We start from the raw sequence: 18,680 nt of genomic DNA, 5'->3' as shown, positions 1-18,680 counted from the left end.
GTCCACGATGCTAGAACTCGGTCCGAGATCTCGGACCGAAGGAAAGTTACTAGAACTCGGATCATGTACACACTGAACTTGGATGCAAAACTCGAATAAGAAGCTCGAACGAAAAAATGCGTTGCGTCCCATTTTTCGGTACGAGTTATTGCGAGTTATTAGATTTTACTAGTTTCTTTTACTATCTGTCAAGACAAAATATAAGATACTTATAGTGATACGAGATACTGTGAACAATATAAATAATATTTTAGTAAGTAATTATAAAATTGAAAAAATAAGAGAAATATAATTCTTAAATAAAATAAATTAATAAGATTAATAATTAATAAGATTTACATAAGTAGTTATTATTAGTTTTAATGCAGATTAAATTAGACATTAAAAATATATTATAACCTATATATACATATTATTTTTCAAGAAAAGTATAATAATATATAAAATTAATTTTCAGAAAAAACTTCTTTTGTAATAAAAAATGGATAATAAGGAAAATGTTAAAATTTTATTAATGTTATATCAACAACATTCTTGTTTATATGTTACAAAAAGTGTTGATTATCATAATTGTATAAAACGAGATCAAGCTTTACAGATAATCTGTAATCAGTACAAAGAATTAACAGAACAACCACTAACAACTAAAATTGCAAAAAAAAATTAATAATTTAAGATCACAATATCTGGACCATCTAAATAAAATAAAACATTCGAAATCAAGCGGTGCATCACTTGATGATATCTATAAACCAACTTGGCAATATAACATAGATCAGAAAATCATCGTAAAGAATCGTAACTCGATTACAACGCTAACTATATTCAGCCAAGTATAAATATTATTGTTCGAGGACTCGGACCGAGTTCTAGTATCGTGGACACAAGGCTTTAGCCGAATGCTCGAGCGCACACGAACGTGGTCTCCAGTGGGCTCCGTGAGTGCGTGTCCAGTGCGTGTGGAGCCCAGAATCAGTGTTGCGATATGGGACCGGTTGTATGCATGTGCGGCTCTGCGCATGTGCGGTAATGGAGATCCAGTGCCGTTATATGTTGTGTGTTGACCGTATGGCGGGACGTTTTGACATGAGGAGGTTAGGTGACTACAAATAAGGTAAGATTTATTTATTTACAAGCATGGAATCTACGGAGCCAGCAGCTAAAAAACCAAGAAGTAAAAAATTTCAATCAATTTCAAAAAATTTTGAAATATTTTAAATGTAGGGGGGTAACGGTGCCTTGTTTAACTTGTATGAGACACTACTGACGCCGTATTGCCGCACATGCGCATACAACCGGTCCCTAATCGGAACACTGGTCACTGTGATTTCGTGTAATCTCGCATAACCACCTTTGTTTTTCTGATGTAGTCGTCGACGTGAATATTTATTATTCAGTGTATTTAAAACTTAACTGAAAATAACTTTTTTTTTATATAAAATTTGAGAGAAAACAAATAAAGTATAGAATAAGATGATACATATTAAAAAATTTGAATTATCTAATCTGTAAAGAAAGTTTATGTAAAGCCAATCAAGTAAACGTATTTTGACACATCATTATTGTTATTTATCAGATTTTAGTTGAATGTTTTATTTATTATAAATTATTAGAGGTTTAATTTGTGCTAAGAATTGTATAATGTTTTAATATTACCAATGGAAACTAAAGTGACTAGTAAAACCAGCAGTCTGAAAGCTCTTCTGTTAAGAGCATGGCGAGAACGCTGGACTGACTTGCAATGGGGTATTAATATTAAAACGGTAAGTATCTCAATTTCAGGTTAAAGATATAATTTTTATTATTTTCTATAAAAAAAACTTTAGATTCTTCCAAGGGGGGTAAGTGGTGATGTGTACAACTTAGCGGACTGTATATTGCAACAAGCATTAGTGGGACCAGGACCTAATCAATTAGTATTGTCTTATCTAAAGCACTCGTTAAGTTCTCAGGTTTGTTTTTATTGTATATTCCAAAATATCTTTATATCAAAATACTTATGTATCAACATAATTTTTACACGAATAATTCACGTCTAAAATAATCTTGTAGTTGGTGTCTTATGCAGCAGTATTACAGCGAATAAGTAAATATGATGCTTTTCACAAGCCTCACTGCATTGTGAGCTTACTGGAATTCTTAGAATCTATACAAGTTGGCATCACGTGTCGTGGTAAACCCGAAGAGGATCTTTTAGCAGCAGCAGTTTTATCCATTGTTCATTGGCTCTTGCAATGTTATTTGCATACATTAACAAAGAGCAATTCTCTTAATCCATATTCAAGTGAACTTATAGATAAACCATCTAGTATTTTGCAACAGATGCTAAGTTCTGATTTTCTCTGTGCAATGATGTATTTAGCTAAATATGATGACAATGGTACTTGATGTGTGATGACATTCTACATTTAAGATGATTCTTAAAGAAATTAAACTTATTTTAACATTTTTGTTTATACATTTTTACAGAACTTTATAAAGAAGTTGTGAAGAAATGCCATGAAATAGAGGCATTACAAAAGACAAGCACTCAGAAGTCTGTGGTACCGATAGAGGATTCTCTGATGAAGCTATGTAATCTGGAGATTGAGAATCTCTGTCCCGAGAAGCTCAAAATGGAATCCATTACTCATTGTCTGCAACCACTCTTTGCCGTTCAGGTGTTATTGAATCCCAGCACTGAAACAGCTGTATTCGTCAATCAACTGTTGATGGTACAGAGATTGAAGAGCTACACGAACGCGCGGCTGTATTGCGAGATAATTCGTGCCTGTTTGATGTGTCTGAACAATGTAACGGGAACAGGCAAAGAGTCGCAGTGGGGAGCTTTCACGTTTTTAAAAGTGCCTGTCATATTAAAAGAGTTACATACGGCCAGTTTAAGTGGTCGGTAAAATTTTGAAATTCTCTATAAACATGGCTTCAGTGATGCGATATTTTCGACGGGACTCCATGGCTCTACACAGCCGTGGAGCCCCGTCGGAAATATCGCATCACTGCGTGGCTTCGTATTTTTACCTTTTACGCTGTTGCAGGCGATGAGAAGTCTGAGTACTCCCAAGACATTTTAGACGCATTTGAACTGCTGCTTCAGTCCACACCCCTGCTCGATATAATGGACACCACGTGCTCCTGCAATTGTGTGGAATGCTTGCTGAATGAATTGCAGAAGGTAAACCTAGTGACAGAAAAGCAAGCGAAGGAAATAAGCAGCAGGAGGTATACATACGTAAAATAGATTATTATAGGTGGAATTTCACTCGATCAATCGCTAGAATGAATTTCTAATTATCGCGTGATCATTGCAGAGAGGGAGTGACAGCGGCCCTGCAAAAGTTAGAGCAGTCCAACACCTCATCGCCGCTTCCGAAGGTGATTATACGCGCGGAACCGACGCTAACCGGCATCTTGAAGACACTAAATGCCGATTATACGAAGATCCAAGAGAGCTTATTGGGCATGTTGTACCAAGTGCTGATGGGGAAGAGCTTCGAGCTAATGCTGGCTGTGGCAACCGTGGAGGGGAAGCTGAAAACATTCGTCACTAAACTCATCAAATTTAACGAATGTATCAAACAGATTAACGAGCCTGTGCCCGGTAAAACGGCCGCGACGAGAGCGATGCTATTTGAAGTGTCATTTCTGATGTTGTGCTCTATAGTACAAACATACGGCTCCGACGTAAGTTCGACGTTTGATCCGCATTTCATATGCAGAGTAATTTCGCACGGAAAAAAATCAATTTGACTTTCAGGTTGTCTTGGAAGAAGGCGGGGACTCGTTTTTTGAGCAGTGGGTGCGCGAGTGCATGCCGGAACGGAACAAGCCGAAGTCGCCGCAGCGGATGCTGCAGAGCGTTGAGCCGGCGAGGGTGGACGCTCTGCTGGCGCAGATTAATTCGCCGGATCCAGACTTTAAATCGAGCAATCTCAAGTGGCATGTTACATGCCAGTCGGCGATGGGAGCGGTGAAGGAACTGCTCTGTGCGTGGGAAAGCGGCGTACTCGGCGCCGGCGACGTCAAGAGAGCACTGGACGGTTTGCGCGCGGCTGCGTGTTGTCTGCCAGTATGCGCCGCTGCATGGCTGTGCGCGTATATGAGCATTACGCATCAGGATGCTCTGCTGAAGCCTATGAATATGGTTCAACATTTCCTGACACCGCTGCCCGGTGACGACAAGCAGGACAAGAAGCTTAAAGAAAGGTTTGTGTAACAACATAAAGTATATATATAGTTTTATACTTTTCCTTAAATAGAAATCTTGCCTGATTATACATTTATTCTTCGATCTTACTTAAGATTTAAGTTTTTTTACTCTTTTCAGGTCCAGTTTAATGTTTCAAATTATTCGGAAGATGCAATACGACGTGCATCCTCCTACACAGTCGAAAACAAAAGTGCTCTCGATGTCGCACAGGTATTCCCCCGAAATTATACGAAAATGAATTTTTATTATCGTTCTTGGTATTGTCATTTTCATTTTCACACTTGCAGTATTATATCGAGACAGCCGATACTGGAACAATTGGAATCCGTTTGGCAAAATGTAAATCAACGCGGGTGGATAACCATACAAGCGACGCAGTCGCTGGAGTCCTTGTTAAATACCGGCGGTCCCTCGTGGTTCGTCACGAATATAGTCAAGGAAGTGCTGAAGTATCGCTACCAAGAAGAACTGGATCAAGCAGTCGATCTGGCTTTCGCCATCTTCCACCTTGACATTGAGAACTGCACTCTGAATCTTATAAATTACATAATACCGCTGTACTTGCATAACACATTGCAGTAAGCTTTTCATACCGCATCTCAAACTTTCCAATAGATCTTTTATCCTAGCGTATAAGATTCATTGATGTAAATTTTGCAGGAGTGACGAACTCGTAGAACCACAGTCATCCATCCTGGCGAAATTGTGCGTGTACTGCATATTCTCCACTCTGGAGTACAACAATTCGAATCCGTATCGGGGAAACAGTCGGAAACGTGCGCGATGCGACTTGGATGCAGATGAACTGGACGCGCTCGGCGTGTCCAATAAGCTCTTGCGACTGAACGAAACGGGCGAGAGCGTTTCCATGTTTGGTTCGCAGAGTCCGCAGGCGCAGGGTTCGAATAACGGGCAGAAGTCGGTCATCCTGAGGGATCCGCTTATGACGGCGCTGAACAATTTGTTCACTCTATTCTCTTTCCTAGCTGGCCGGGACGGCGAGGTGTCTCAGCAAACACACTTTATACTTCAATTTCTGCGACTCATGGTGCAGTGCGAGAAAGACAGGACTCGTATTGTGCTGCAAGGAATGCCGAAAACACTAGTATGTTATATCACGGTAGTTTTATTCTCTTGTATGTTACAAAATCAATTTCCTACAAAAAAAATTAAAATTTTTTGCTCAAATTTACATTATTGGAATGATCATTATAAGAAATTATATTGCAACAAACTTATATGTTTATTTTCAGGTACCTTGTCTTCTGAAAGCATTGCCCGAATTGTTCACGACTGATATCCTACTAAGATTATATGATATACAAACTGTGACAGGGCGCAAAGTGACTGCGCGTGACTTGTGCATGCTGCGAAACATCAATCTGAAACCTACGAAATAAAAGCACAATCCTAAAATGGAATCAATCTTTTGATAAATGCGATCTACTAATAACTAACTAATGAATTTATTATATATATATATATATATATATATGTAGTAATTTATATAAGTTATAAATATGTATGTATGTAGTATAATTCTTATAAATTAAATAAATTTTTCACAATATATATATATACTGTTATATTGGCCAAAATGAAGTATATTGTGTGATCTTAAATCATTTGAAAACAGTGCAGTAATGTGATATGTGCACGTTAAAGAATTATTGAAATTTTAAGTTATATTTTTTAAATAAAAAATTTTTATATGTAAGCATTTAAAAGAGGAGTCCACGTCATTTTGCCTATAAATTCTAATCTTATATATTTTTTGGAATATAAATGCGTTTGAAAGTATTGAACACATTTTTTTTTAAGAGAATCTTCATTATATTTAATTATATATATTTCAGAAGTTTCCAGATCACTTATAATAAATAAGAACTATATGCATCAGGTGACCTCTCCGCCTCTTAACAAGGACTATTCTTTATCCTTCTACAAATTTCTTAAACTCTAATTTAACACGACAATACATTAAGAGGGAGATTAAAGTGGACCGATATATTACACTAAAATACTATGCATTGACAGGTAAATCGTGATTTTAGAGAACACGAATTGATAAACATTGTAATAAATGGTACATGGTAAGAGGCGGTCGTCAAAGTGTATAAAATTCGCAGTTTACAATTCTGTCTTATGCTGTACACACATACACATTCCATTCTAATATTATGTATAATATATATATCTTTCCTGTCTAATTTATGTTAGCCTTCCTTTTCTTAACATTTGTCCTTTTCTATTTCTAATTATACGAGGGTTAAAATACAACGCATCCAACGGGCGAGAAGATCAGTTAAACAAAGTAATAACAGTCTTAATTCCTTTCTCGTTCGTTGGAAACACGAATGGTTAGGTGTGTTCAATCTTTATAGCCACGGGTGCCACGAGGGATCCATTCTGCAGAGATTGTCAGGACTATTGGCAGCGGTGACCAAGGTGTTGACTTTACTGTCAATGCCGTCGAAATTCGCCAGAGAATTCAGCCTTGTGATGATCGCGGTGACCGCACGAGTTACCATCGTTATCAGATGCTCGCCCTTCAGATCGGCCGGCGCTTGCGACGTGCCCTCGGCGTCCTCTTGCCGTTTATGGTTCGAAATCACTTCGTCTCGCAGAATCGCTCGGAGTATTGCGTGCAGCTGGAACGAGGGCTGAACCAAGCAACGCGCTGTAGCGATCGCGCTGGCGGTCAGCGGTCCGCTAACTCCTGTAAACAATTAATTTGACAAAATGCATCATGAGAGAACCTTGCGATTGTCCGGATTTTCATCTAAATAATGAGTTTACAGGAAAAAGATCTCGCACAGACACATACGTCTATATGATTTCCAAAATATAATAGAAGAAAGAATACTTGGATTTTTTTTTCATAAATTTGTACGAGAAATGGATTAATGACTAACCTGTAGCTGTGATAAATTCGAAAATATTGGGCGTCAGACGGAAAGGTACCGGTCTGTTTGCATCTAATTCGCAAGAAGTATCGTCCATATCAAATCTGAAATACGCGATGTTGATTAGTCCCGAATCCTGGTACAAGTACATCATATCAGGACTGAGCCGTGTTAGATGAAGTACGTATTCGGCGAAACAGTTCAAAGACAACTGCAGCGTAAACTGAGAACAGAAAAAAAATCGATGTAAAGTCAGTTAAAAATGGATTAATTTACGATACGTGTTTTTGTTATTTCAAAAAAGAACTGTATCTGAAAATACTCACCATTTTTCTAAATGTCCAATAATCCGTGGCACCGGGGAATGTCTTTATCGCCCAATCCTTGAGCATAGTTTTGAGGACCATTGTATTTTGCACCTCTTTAAGATTATCTCGCAGCACTTGATGGCTGACTTGCGCCCCTTTTGTTTGTATACTACCTAGTTTATCGTAATATTTGGCGATAGGCGCGTCGTGTTCCATTCCTAGCTTAGCGCAGCCCTGCTTGTAAATGTCCAAGAGGGAAATCGCCGCCGGATTGTCCTCTACGAGTCTCATATGCGGCGAAACCGCAACCAGTCGCGGCACTGTAAAGTGTAAGAATCGGCGCGATGTTTCTTTCTGCTTCGCTAAATAATGATTCAGCATTCGTAATAATTGCAGCAGGCGCTCCTCGCGCCTGGCATCAACCACTCCAGTATCGTTAACTACTAGATAAGGATATAGGCGACCATTGTGGCCGCGAATACGTAGTCTTCGAGCGGCGGTGTTGTGTCGTTGAACAATTTCAACGCGCGGCATGAATCTCGCTATCTTTACGGAATAATGAGAGTGCTGAAAGAAACAAGTTTTAAGATTAACAAATTAAATGTCCTCTTTCGTCTTATATGTATCATTTCAATAAAAATAAAAAAAGACAAAAACACACACACATTTAAATTTCTCCCTGAGTTACATACCCTGGGTATTAGGAATTCACCAGGTAATTCAATTTCCGCTGTTTTCAAACTAAAATTACTCAAGAAACGACACTTTTCCTCAATTAAGAAAGACCTGTAGAACAAGTGTACATTTGTAATTCGTGAATTGCTTTCTGAACAAATCGTGTATTACAATTGAAAAGTAAATATTACTTTGGTAACTGCTTCGTTTTTTCTTCCAGAATTTTTATCCATTTTTGTAACCTACTAATCACGTTGTGCAGTAGTTTGGCTCCAGGCGCAGAAAAGTCAAAGTCGCTAGTGAATTGACCCTTCATCTTGTGAAAAACAGGATCTTGCACAGTGGCTTGCGCTCTACGCGCCAAAGATTCCGACGCAGCAGAAACACTTGAGTTGTTTATGTTTTGCGAGGACGATATATTTTCTGAAATCGCATAATATATTTCAGGCAATCGTCCCTTTTTTTTCTATTTGTAATAAATAAGAGAGCGAATAAATATACCGATCCCAAGACCAAACGTTGAAACGAGTTTCTTCACAAAGTTTAATGTATGTTGCGTAATGATAGCGTCATTAACAGCACCTCGGTTCTCGAATGCTATTGCATAGCATTTTGCTAGTCCTTGCTTTAATTGTCGCAGAACCTCCTCATACCACGTTTCGCGGAACCACACCATCTAAAATATAAATTTTAATATTAATTTTTATACAGAATTTTTATACAAAAATAAGATATTAGAATATTAAGTATGAATAAGAATACATTTGTAAATCTGAATTTTATATCTAAGAAAATATTTAAAATTGAAGATTGAATATATATATATATAGTTGGGACAAAACTAAAATTTGTTAAGATATAGATGTTCTTATAATTCTGTGACAAACTTTGAGCGAGTTCTCAAAATAACAGAAGAAAATTAATATAAATTATATAATATAAAAATTGATTTAAAACAATAAAAATTTCTATTAATACACATCAATATTAATATCTAAAATCCAAATATTAAATTAATAAAAAACAATATATTTTTTTATAGATGTACATTACTATATTTTTTTTACTGCAATTATTACGCAATGTGTTGAACATATAAATAAAAATATTTAATCTAACCTGATCGACTATACCCTCCAAACTGGACAAAATAGTCGGGTGAATGTCTCTTTGCAAATGCATAATTTTTGAACATCTCCACATCGGTGGGGTAGCTCGTACTGTATGGCCAGTTTCCGGTACTCCTTGCGGCAACACATTGCTCGTTGAGCTAGTACGATCATCCATATTCTCTTGGTTCTTGCCTGCAGCCAGCTCGCTACTTTTATAACGTTCTCTTTGTTCTATTTTCAAAGTTAGATAGAGAGTACGAATTGAAAAGTAGACAGCTTGTGGAAACACACGGCCGACTTGAGTCAGTAAGTTCATGATCGCATTGCTTTCGTGACGTACCAAGTACACGAGCAACTGTGGTACCCAGGGTAACCATTGAATCGGCGGTACACCTACGGCATATTTGTCTAGCGTTTCCATGAGGGATTTATCATCCGCGTACGTGAGTAGCCAAAGAATTTTCGCGATATACTTTCTAGATTTGGATTCATTTTGATGACGACAAGCATGAAGGAAACATACGAGAGCGTTTATACCGATGTTTATTTGGCGCGCATCACGTATGAATATACTTTCCAAATAGTCGCCCCACAATGCCCAAGCTTTCACGAGAGTATCGTGCAACTGAGCCGCAGCAGAGAAACTCTTGTTGGCTTCGTCCGAGCAACCCAGCTGCGATTGAAGTAGGCCTTTCAACGCAAAAAATTCCGCATTCATTTCTTTTGTGAAGTAACGCATATTTGTAGATTCAAGCATCTCCAGACCTTCCTGCAGCTCAGTTTGTCCACCCATTGCGGCCATTTGTAAGTAACACTTTATTTGTTGCCGAATCTTTTGGAAGCAATCCACCATCGGAACGTTCGACGGAATATAAATCTTAGCAAGCGACTCGAGACATACGCCGCAAAGATTCTGCTTTCTTGCAATTTTACCAAAATGAATAATCGCTTGCATGGAAGCGTGCACGCCGAGCAGTGAGTGATTGGCCGTTTGATCTTGTTCAGAATCATAATGGTTCGATATGAAGTTGTAATGATGTTGTCGCCACGTGAAAATGTCTGACCAATGGCTGAGGTCGTCTGCTATCACAGGTAATCGATTCCGCCAAGTCTTTACTATTGCTTTCATGTCATGTAGCGAAGTGCTTCTGCCGTGTAGCAGACCTTGATGTATCTGCAGCGCTTCTTGAAGCTCCATTATTTGTTGGGCTGCTTGAAGCAATGGTAAATGCACGTGACTAACGATGTGTGGAAGTCGACGCCATTCGCGCATACACAGACCGGATGCGAGTTCGACGTAGCGGTCCACAGCATTCAGGTGTTGGTCCTCGCTGTTGCACAATGCTAAGAATCCACGATATAAATTGATCTGCAAAAACATACAAACAATTACTCGAAATATTCTATCGATATCTCATTTTTAATTTCAAAAAAAGATATAAGAACTTTGTAAAATATTGTAAACATTTGTAAAATTGTAACTCAACGTTGGTAAATTAGCAAAAAAAAAATATCGATCTTTCTCTCAAAGATTATTATTATGTCGCCATACCTTCCAGGCCATTTCTCGCGGGCAATTGTGTTCCACCTGTGTAAGAGCGTCCTTCATCACTGGCCAATTGGGGATACGCCACGCGCTCTCCAAGACAAGCAAGGGACTCTTGTAGTTTTTATGCTCGCCTAATTCTAATCCCATCTCCCATTGATTCAGTTCCTTCGTTGTGCGCTCCCAGTGACGCTCCCAGAGCAGCATTTCTTTGTTGACGTGATACGGCGCTGGTCCCGATGCGTAGTCCTGACGAAATTTCGACAGGCATACTTCATATGCTCCTTGAGCTTGCTCGAAGAATCCTTGCTGCTCCAGTGCGATCGCGTGTAAAGTTTCCTTGTAATGCGCTGGCCTCTTCTGCCAGAGGCCCGACCACATATCTTCCTCGCACAACATCGAATACATTTCCGAGAGCATATCCATGACTTCATAGTGGCGACCGGGGCCGTCGACTTTTTCCAACTCGTACCACTCGTACCTCTTCTTCACAGTCTGATTGTCGTTCTCGAAGGCCATTTGTTCCAAAAGCAAAGTGGTTCGATGCCAAAAATTGTGTGACTTACCTAGGTATTTCATCACGGGCGGTGCTATCGCAACCGGCGGATTGCAATGCGCCAACGCTTCCAAGAAAGTACCGAGCGCACTTGGATGGCAATCCTTTTGGATAACGTGTGCGCCACTCGCCACGAAAGGTGGCACTTCCGCCATCATCGCGTTGAGATATGATTCCTCCAGAATAGCCCATATTCGCGGGAATATGTCTAACCAGACGCGTTCAGCCAGTTTCGTGTCCATGTGACACAACTGGGCGGTCGCCAGCAGCAGTTGCTCCGTTTTCACCTTCTTCGCCTCCTCCATGAAGCGTCCCTGCTTACTGATCATTTGTGCTAGGCTGGGTTTCTCGGTGATCTCCTCGGCGGTGGTGGCGGCAGTGGTGGTGGCAGCATTCGTCGAATCCAACGTGCCAGACAACCATGTGTCCATTTCGAGGAGCGAATCTTTCACATCTCTTTCTTCCTTTATCTCGAGAATATCTTGTTGCTCTTCACCCGGTTGACCAAGGCTGCAGAAGAGTGTCTGCTCTTCGTTATCCTGCTCTTCCTTTATCATGCCGTGCATGAGAGACGTCACACTAGGCAACAAGAGATCTTGATTTGTCATTTGTATCTGAGTTGTCGGATTGACAGTGGCTAATAGCAACTCGATGCACTGCTTGATCCAGTAATGTTGTCCTATGTTCTCCCAATTCTGGCTCACGACGATGTACAAAATACGATCTTGCAGGCGTCTCTTCATTGAGCCGTCGAACACTTCGAAGAATTTCGCCCGCACTTGCGGCTGGACGCAACGCACGCCAGCCAGGAAAGCTTGTTCCAATTTGTTGGATAATTCTGTCGCCTTTAGCGTCTCGTCGCGGTAAACATAGTTGACTAACTCTAAAAATTGTCTATTCAACTCCAGATCTTCGGGAAAGCGTTTCTCGACATACTGCATCATTTTAACCAACAGAATTGACTTCTCGCGTAAAGTAGGCGCTTGATTGACCGCGATGGTGGACTTGGTCTTCATCCATTCCTCTAGTATTTTCGTGATGGCTTTCATCACCTTCACGTCCTGCGTCTTCTCGATCAGGCCGACCAAAATCGCGCCTATGAACGTTTTGCGCATATCGACGCTCATTACTACTACGCGATTTTTGACCAGATCCAAACTGAGAATAAGCAATTCGCTCGTCACCGGATTGGTTTCGGTTTGGGTCGTGTGCAAGTGTTCTTTAGCCATCCTGTGTAAGACTCTCATAAACGGTGTTATCAGTCGGTCTATATAACTGGTATTGTTCGTACAAGCAGCTTTAAGCATCATTAAGGTGCCAAAAAGTGAGCTAGGGGCAGCTGTGGTAGTTTTCTCGTAAGTGGCCAATCCTTCGGCTATAAATCGACTTACGGTTGCGTACAAAGTATCCAGCTCCTCGTGTTTGGAAGCTATGTTCGCTGGAGTTGCTTCGGCAGGGAAAATTGTCATCAATCTTGACAACAGTCCATGCACCAGACGAATGACTTTCGTATTGCTGCTTGCGATACAGGCGCCTATTCCGCGTTGCAATGGTTTAAAACTAACGAGTATTTGCTCGCGTTTCATCACGCCCAGCAGAAAGGTTAGCACTTCCAACGCCGTGCTGATGTTACCGAAATTAGGTTGAGCACTGTCCACGCTAGCAAGAACCTTATCCAACCAAGCTAATTTCAGATCGCACTGTTCAGCAATCCATACGTCTGGCTTCAAGGCCATTTTCAAGAGTGAAACACATCGTCTAGATAGCTGCTCACCTGGATTACCATGAATTGTTGTCACATCATTCACTTGACATGCAAGACGCAATAAGAAATTTAGAACTGCATCCGCGTGAGTTCTCTCGATGGGTTTCGTCGATCCTGGTTCTATTCGGGGTAGAATAACAGGCACAGGACTATTGCTCGACGATGTTGCTTGAGCGCTCAAGCGCTTTCCGGACGGATCTTCGACACTCGGTCGCTTAATTGAGCCCGACGACTGTGCGGTTGCTCTACTACTGTTGGATTCCGCGGTTTCGGCCTCTTCCTTGATTCTGTACAGTTCCCACTTTACGATGACTTCTGCCAATTCGACGGCCAGTCGTCTGTGCTCGATGGTAGCTGTAGGACTGAATCCCAAACGTTGTATGGAATTCACTATATGCTGAACCAGATGATGCCTGACCGGGTAGTAAACTTTGTAGTGTCTTACGACCAACTGCAATATATGAAACAATTGTTGCATAGAATGACCCTCTTCAACAATTATTTTTTTCGTCCAATGTGTCAACATTGTGTTGCCATCTTCCATTCGAACAGGCATCGCGGGAGTCAGTATTTCCAGTGCTTGTCTCACGACATTACGTGCGTCTACAGCATGCGCTTTCAATAAACTATGAAACACTTGTAAGACTATGCGCTTGTGAATAGCGAATTTGGCGATTATGTGGCTGAGAAGAAGATGTCCATGGTATCTGGTTGTCGGATCAACGCAATTCTTGCCTAGCAAGCAGGGCCAAGCAAAAGTCATCAAGCGACGTAGTTTATTTCCCTGTCTTTTATTAGTGACATCGTGTATATGTTGCGATGCTTGTTCGACAAGCAGGCAAGAAAATTGTAGTAGAGAAATGCGTACACAATCCGCGGAACCAAATGGGTTGTCTGGATCGATGATTTTGCTGATAAATACTGAGACAACGTTCTCTGGATTATCTTGATAAGGCATAGGTGCACCTCCTACTAATTTAGTGCCCTCGCCTCTCTCGAAACTCACAGCGAAACACGGAATGATGATCAACTGTAGAACATTGGCTTTCAACTCCTGTGACATATTGTTCGTGGGAAAATGTTCGACAAAGCGGAAGAAAGCGTTGCGTTTCCATTCGACTGTGTATTGTTGCGCCACTGTGTGCTCCAAAAAATCCCGCAAAAATTGAAAATCAGGCACGAACCGATCGCACATGGCTCGCAATAACTGAAACAGTAGATCGATATCGTTCGGTTGGTGACGGAAATAATGCAGCAGGATCTTGACGATATGCTTCGGTTCTTTCCAGTGAGAGTATTCAACGCCCTCGACCTTCTTGTGCAACGTCTGATAGTCGTCGTTGCACCAGATCTGCTTCAATGCATTCACCAACTGATTCTGCGTGGATAGCCATTGCTCGTCGAATTTGATGAGTATAGCGATGATTCTGATCGCGCGGTATTGTAATTCGCTCTTTTCCGTAGGCGTCAAATTAGAGTTTGTTTGTGAGTGCGCGAGCAACATTGTCACAAGGCGCGCTGTGCTACTATGCAAGATATCTCGGAACGGTTTACCATCCTTGTGCTTAACCAAATATTCCAAATATCTGCTCCACTGCTGATCTTTGATATTGTTGTCGTGCAAAAACAGATTAAGTGTCTCCGCCGGGTATCGTAACAGAAATTTCATCAGGGGCATCCTGAAAGGACTGGAGACCTCGACCAGTAACGATTTTTCAGTTTGTAACACCAATCTGCACAGCACATCGATGAACTTCGGTGCCGCTGCCGGAATCTCGTGAAATATTCCTATGATAATGGTGATTTTTTGCTCGTTCTCGCCGTACTTCACTTGTATACATTTGTGAGACTGAATTAGATTCTCCAGAAGTTTCTTGAGATGTTGCAACAGCTGTTCACAAAGCGTGATGCTAAAGGTACTCGGAAAGAGTTGCGTTAGATATGACAATTTTCTCACGCAATTCAAACTGAGATTCCTGTGGTCGCCCAATGTCAACAACATAGGTCGCATTATCGTATGAACCGATTCCATCTCAATTTGAAAGCCGGCGATGAACATTTTCATGCATTCGAAGGCCGTCTCTTGTAGCTCGGCATTGGACTTCTCAAGTGCTTTATAGAGCGCCGCGAATATCTTTTCACGGCAGCACATAATGTAATGGCAGGCTGCGAGTGCTCGTAGCGCTGATTTCTTCAGTGGCATCAAGTTCGAGATCGATTTGTAACAAGGGAACTTACTGAGAGTAATCTCGTCCGCTTCGCAGAGAATTAATAGCTCTTGAAAAAATGTTTGATGCTCCGTTATGTTTACGTCGATGGTGAAGAGGCGCGGATTCAATGTGGTGCAAAAAGTATTACCGTCGAGTAAGCCGATCTGCGCATTAGCTGGCTGATGCTTCAAAAGGTGCTTCTTCGGCGGGATCATATCCGCTAGAGCGTCTTTATGCGGCTCCATCACTTCTGTCACAGATTTATTCTGTATCTCAGCCAGCTGGCGCAACGAAGCCATAGCTTGTTCTCGCACGATCGTGTGAGGCGATGTGACCTGCTTGACTAATTCGCGAGTGACTTCGTTCAAGCTTTTATTTCGCGCCTCTATCAATTCCGCGTTGCCTTCCTGAATATCAGGATTCACGCAGACGCGCAGCATCTTCTCAAGATTCTCCTTCGCCATATCGATCGCGCCATTAGATACTTCGTCAGTTAGATCCATCATCACAAATATGAGAGCTTTGATGAAAACGAACAAGTGATTGAGAACCCACTTGGTGGCCATTCGTTCGAAAAGAAATTTAATCGCTATGCACCCGCCTAATTTCGCGTACCAGGCTCGCTCGTAACACAGCGAATACATTTTCTCCGCTAGATATTCCATAAAAGGTAATTGGCAAGCTCGCTCCTTGGACCCTAAAATGTTCGTCGCCGTTTCTAATATCAGTACCAATGCGAGATATCCCGCTTTGTACAGCTCCCTTTCGTCGTGACCCATTATGACAGCGAGGGCGTCGATCAACACAAGCGGATCTTGTCCCTGTGTGCGAACTTCCCGCTCTGTACCGTGAAAGAGACCGGCTTGTTGTGCTATGGCGATCATCGTGTAGTGCCTCACAACGCAAATAACGGTGTCAAGCACCGCCGGTCTCAATTCCTTGATCTCCGCAGCAACGAACATGCCAGTCAATGCGGTCTGCTGAACGTTCCGCGCCACGGCGTCGGGGCATTTGTAATAAGACTCCTGTGGTGGTTGTTGTAATATAACAGTCTCTTTGAAACTTGGATGTGTAAATACTCTGTGCCACAGATAAGCAGAATCGTCTAACGATAGAGAAGCTGCCAAGTAGCAATATATGACCTCCCAGCACTGTTTACGATAGAATATGTCCGTTGTATTGCTTTTTAATGCGTTGAACGCGGTCTCGATTACTTTTTCCATTGGGAAATCAATCGGCTGCGATGGTCCTTGGAAGTAAACAACTACGTTGGGTGATGTCGTTTCGCGATCATTGTATTCCAGCTTCTGTGGTTCAATCATCATCTTTCGGTTACCACCGCCAAATTTCCCGAGAACTCTAAATGCAACATGAGCCTGATCGTTAGAGTTGTGTAATGTTCTCCAAAGAGCTTGCATTAGATCAGCGCGCACAGGTTGTATATGTTCGTAGAGGAAATCTGGTTGGAGATTGTCGACACACAATTCGAGAGTGCGGAGGCCCTGGCTTACCAAACAATAACTACCATTTAGAGCGGAGACTAAGGGATCCATTAACATTGGCAAATACGGTAAAAGGGAACTGAGACGAACTGGCACCGTTAAGCACAATTCGACGAAAAGGTCTTTCATGTGTTGTCTGTGTAAACCAGATTGCAATCGATTCAGTCCCTCCAGCATGTTGGGAAGCAAAGGTAAAAATTCTTGATAGAGAAGATCATGAGATCCGCCTCCTATGGATCTGAATAATGCGCGCAACAATAAAAAATAATTAAAAGGCTCCTTCGCTGACATAGCAAGTTCCATAGCGCGATTCACAATTAGATTTAAATGTGGCCGTAGCATATGCTCGTTCTCGGCAGGGAATAGAGACACGCTACCAAAGACTAATTTGAACAATCGAAGATATAAGTTACTTCTCTCCACATTTGATCCCATATCGTTCATTCTGTCTAACAAATACTCTACTAAGATCGTAGCAAACGTCGGTGATATAGTCGGGCTCGACAGAAATGCACTCCCAATTATTTGTAAAGCACAGTTCTTGAAAATCCTCTCGACCATGTAGTCCACGCACATGGAGAATATTTCCTGAAACGTTTGCGGACTCATCTGAGTGAACACGTTGCCGAAGAGTTCCAGAACTTCCTTCTCTTCTCGCGTTCGTATAGTTTGTGATTGCGCCGGTCTACCTGGTTGCGCGGGAGCGCCCATTATAGCGGGTGGACCGATCATATAGATGTCTAGAGCCGGTAAGGCCCATTTAACGAGCTGTATGTAGATCTGAGTTTCCTTCGGTTGAAGTTGGTTAGATTGTGTCACCTCGCTCGTTCTACTGTTGATACAATTGGACGTTATGGCTTTAGCGCCGTGTACCAAACTCTTCACAAGATTTCTGTAATCCGCCACGTTGTAACTCATTGCTTGCGAGGCCGGAAAACCGAATTTCGATTTTGCCGGTTCTTTCTCTTCGTTCACGTCGATACACGGTTTTGTATCTTCGGCTGCGTTGTCTGCTGGAGCGGGCCGTAATTGTTTCGTTTTACTTCGGAGCACAGGAATATAAATCTTGGCTATAGTTTTAAATTTCAGCACAAAAACCAACAGTATGCGCATCAACAACTCTCGACCTTGGTTGCTATTTTCTGCGTCTGACCTTTGCCTCACAGTATCCACCAGGTTCATTAATAATTTACACGAGACCATTTGAACAGCTGTAGGTAAAGTTTGATCGAGCAGATTTTTACCGTACAAATGTACCGCTCTCGATACATCGCTGAGCGGCAACTGTAATCTAACATGATGAACTAAATCGGCGAGTGTGGAGTACGCTAGTGGTCTGAGCGCTTCGTGGGCTGTCCAACCATGTCCGATGAAAATGTCCTCGTTGAAGAAAATTTCCATGTGCGGGATAAATTGATTACGCAAATCCGTGGCAAGTATATGACGAGACGCGATTACTAATTCCTTTCGTAAATGCGCTACTTCCATGGGACACAAAGTGAACAATCCTAAAATTCCCTTGACTAACATCGCGCTATTTTGAGATATTACATCTTGGTACACTCTTATAACGTATGCAAGAAAAGATAAGGTTTTCACTTGCGCTCCCATAAAATCGACAAAGACTTCCTTGTTGAAACCGGGTGACGCGCGATGTTGCGGGCTCGGTTGTAGCGATATTGTCGTTATCACGATCGGAACGAAATCTGATACATCCTGATGAACGTTTTGTTTGTATATTTGGTTCATCAACACCACAATTATCGGCAATTCTTGAAGTACTTTGAGAGACAACATTGCTTTCGGGATTAAATTGTACTGAAAATAATAAAACATGCTTTAATTTATGCATTTATACAGATTTAACTGTTTACTTTTATGTTCTGCGCTTTG

The 18,680-nt window shown here is 41.4% G+C and overlaps 2 protein-coding genes across 3 annotated transcripts in view; one reads left to right on the top strand and one right to left on the bottom strand.

Annotated features, from left to right (window-relative positions):
• The first annotated feature begins 1,222 nt into the window (after positions 1-1,222).
• MED24 (mediator complex subunit 24) lies at positions 1,223-5,779 on the top strand. The gene is made up of 11 exons (XM_012367813.2): positions 1,223-1,763; positions 1,827-1,952; positions 2,053-2,380; positions 2,470-2,886; positions 3,036-3,219; positions 3,309-3,681; positions 3,755-4,203; positions 4,325-4,417; positions 4,495-4,785; positions 4,868-5,312; positions 5,461-5,779. The coding sequence occupies exons 1-11, from the start codon at positions 1,659-1,661 to the stop codon at positions 5,605-5,607; spliced, it is 2,958 nt and encodes a 985-aa protein (XP_012223236.1). The 5' UTR covers positions 1,223-1,658; the 3' UTR covers positions 5,608-5,779.
• Positions 5,314-18,680, bottom strand: part of Nipped-A (Transcription-associated protein Nipped-A) — a 26,016-nt gene continuing 12,649 nt past the window's right edge. The window contains exons 7-14 of one of the 2 annotated variants that reach the window (XM_067351393.1): positions 10,761-18,605; positions 9,216-10,577; positions 8,598-8,772; positions 8,288-8,519; positions 8,087-8,207; positions 7,440-7,988; positions 7,123-7,336; positions 5,314-6,926 (exon numbers count right to left, since the gene is read on the bottom strand). In XM_067351393.1, the coding sequence (XP_067207494.1) occupies positions 6,586-6,926; positions 7,123-7,336; positions 7,440-7,988; positions 8,087-8,207; positions 8,288-8,519; positions 8,598-8,772; positions 9,216-10,577; positions 10,761-18,605 (10,839 nt within the window). In that variant the 3' untranslated portion in view covers positions 5,314-6,585. The remainder of the gene's footprint in view (positions 6,927-7,122; positions 7,337-7,439; positions 7,989-8,086; positions 8,208-8,287; positions 8,520-8,597; positions 8,773-9,215; positions 10,578-10,760; positions 18,606-18,680) is intronic. The other variant, XM_012367811.2, reaches the window with a different exon arrangement.

This window comes from Linepithema humile, chromosome 3 (assembly GCF_040581485.1).
Source record: "Linepithema humile isolate Giens D197 chromosome 3, Lhum_UNIL_v1.0, whole genome shotgun sequence".
Classification (NCBI taxonomy): domain Eukaryota; kingdom Metazoa; phylum Arthropoda; class Insecta; order Hymenoptera; family Formicidae; genus Linepithema; species Linepithema humile.
Note: the sequence above shows the minus strand (reverse complement) of the source record. Positions and strands in the feature narration are given on the sequence as shown.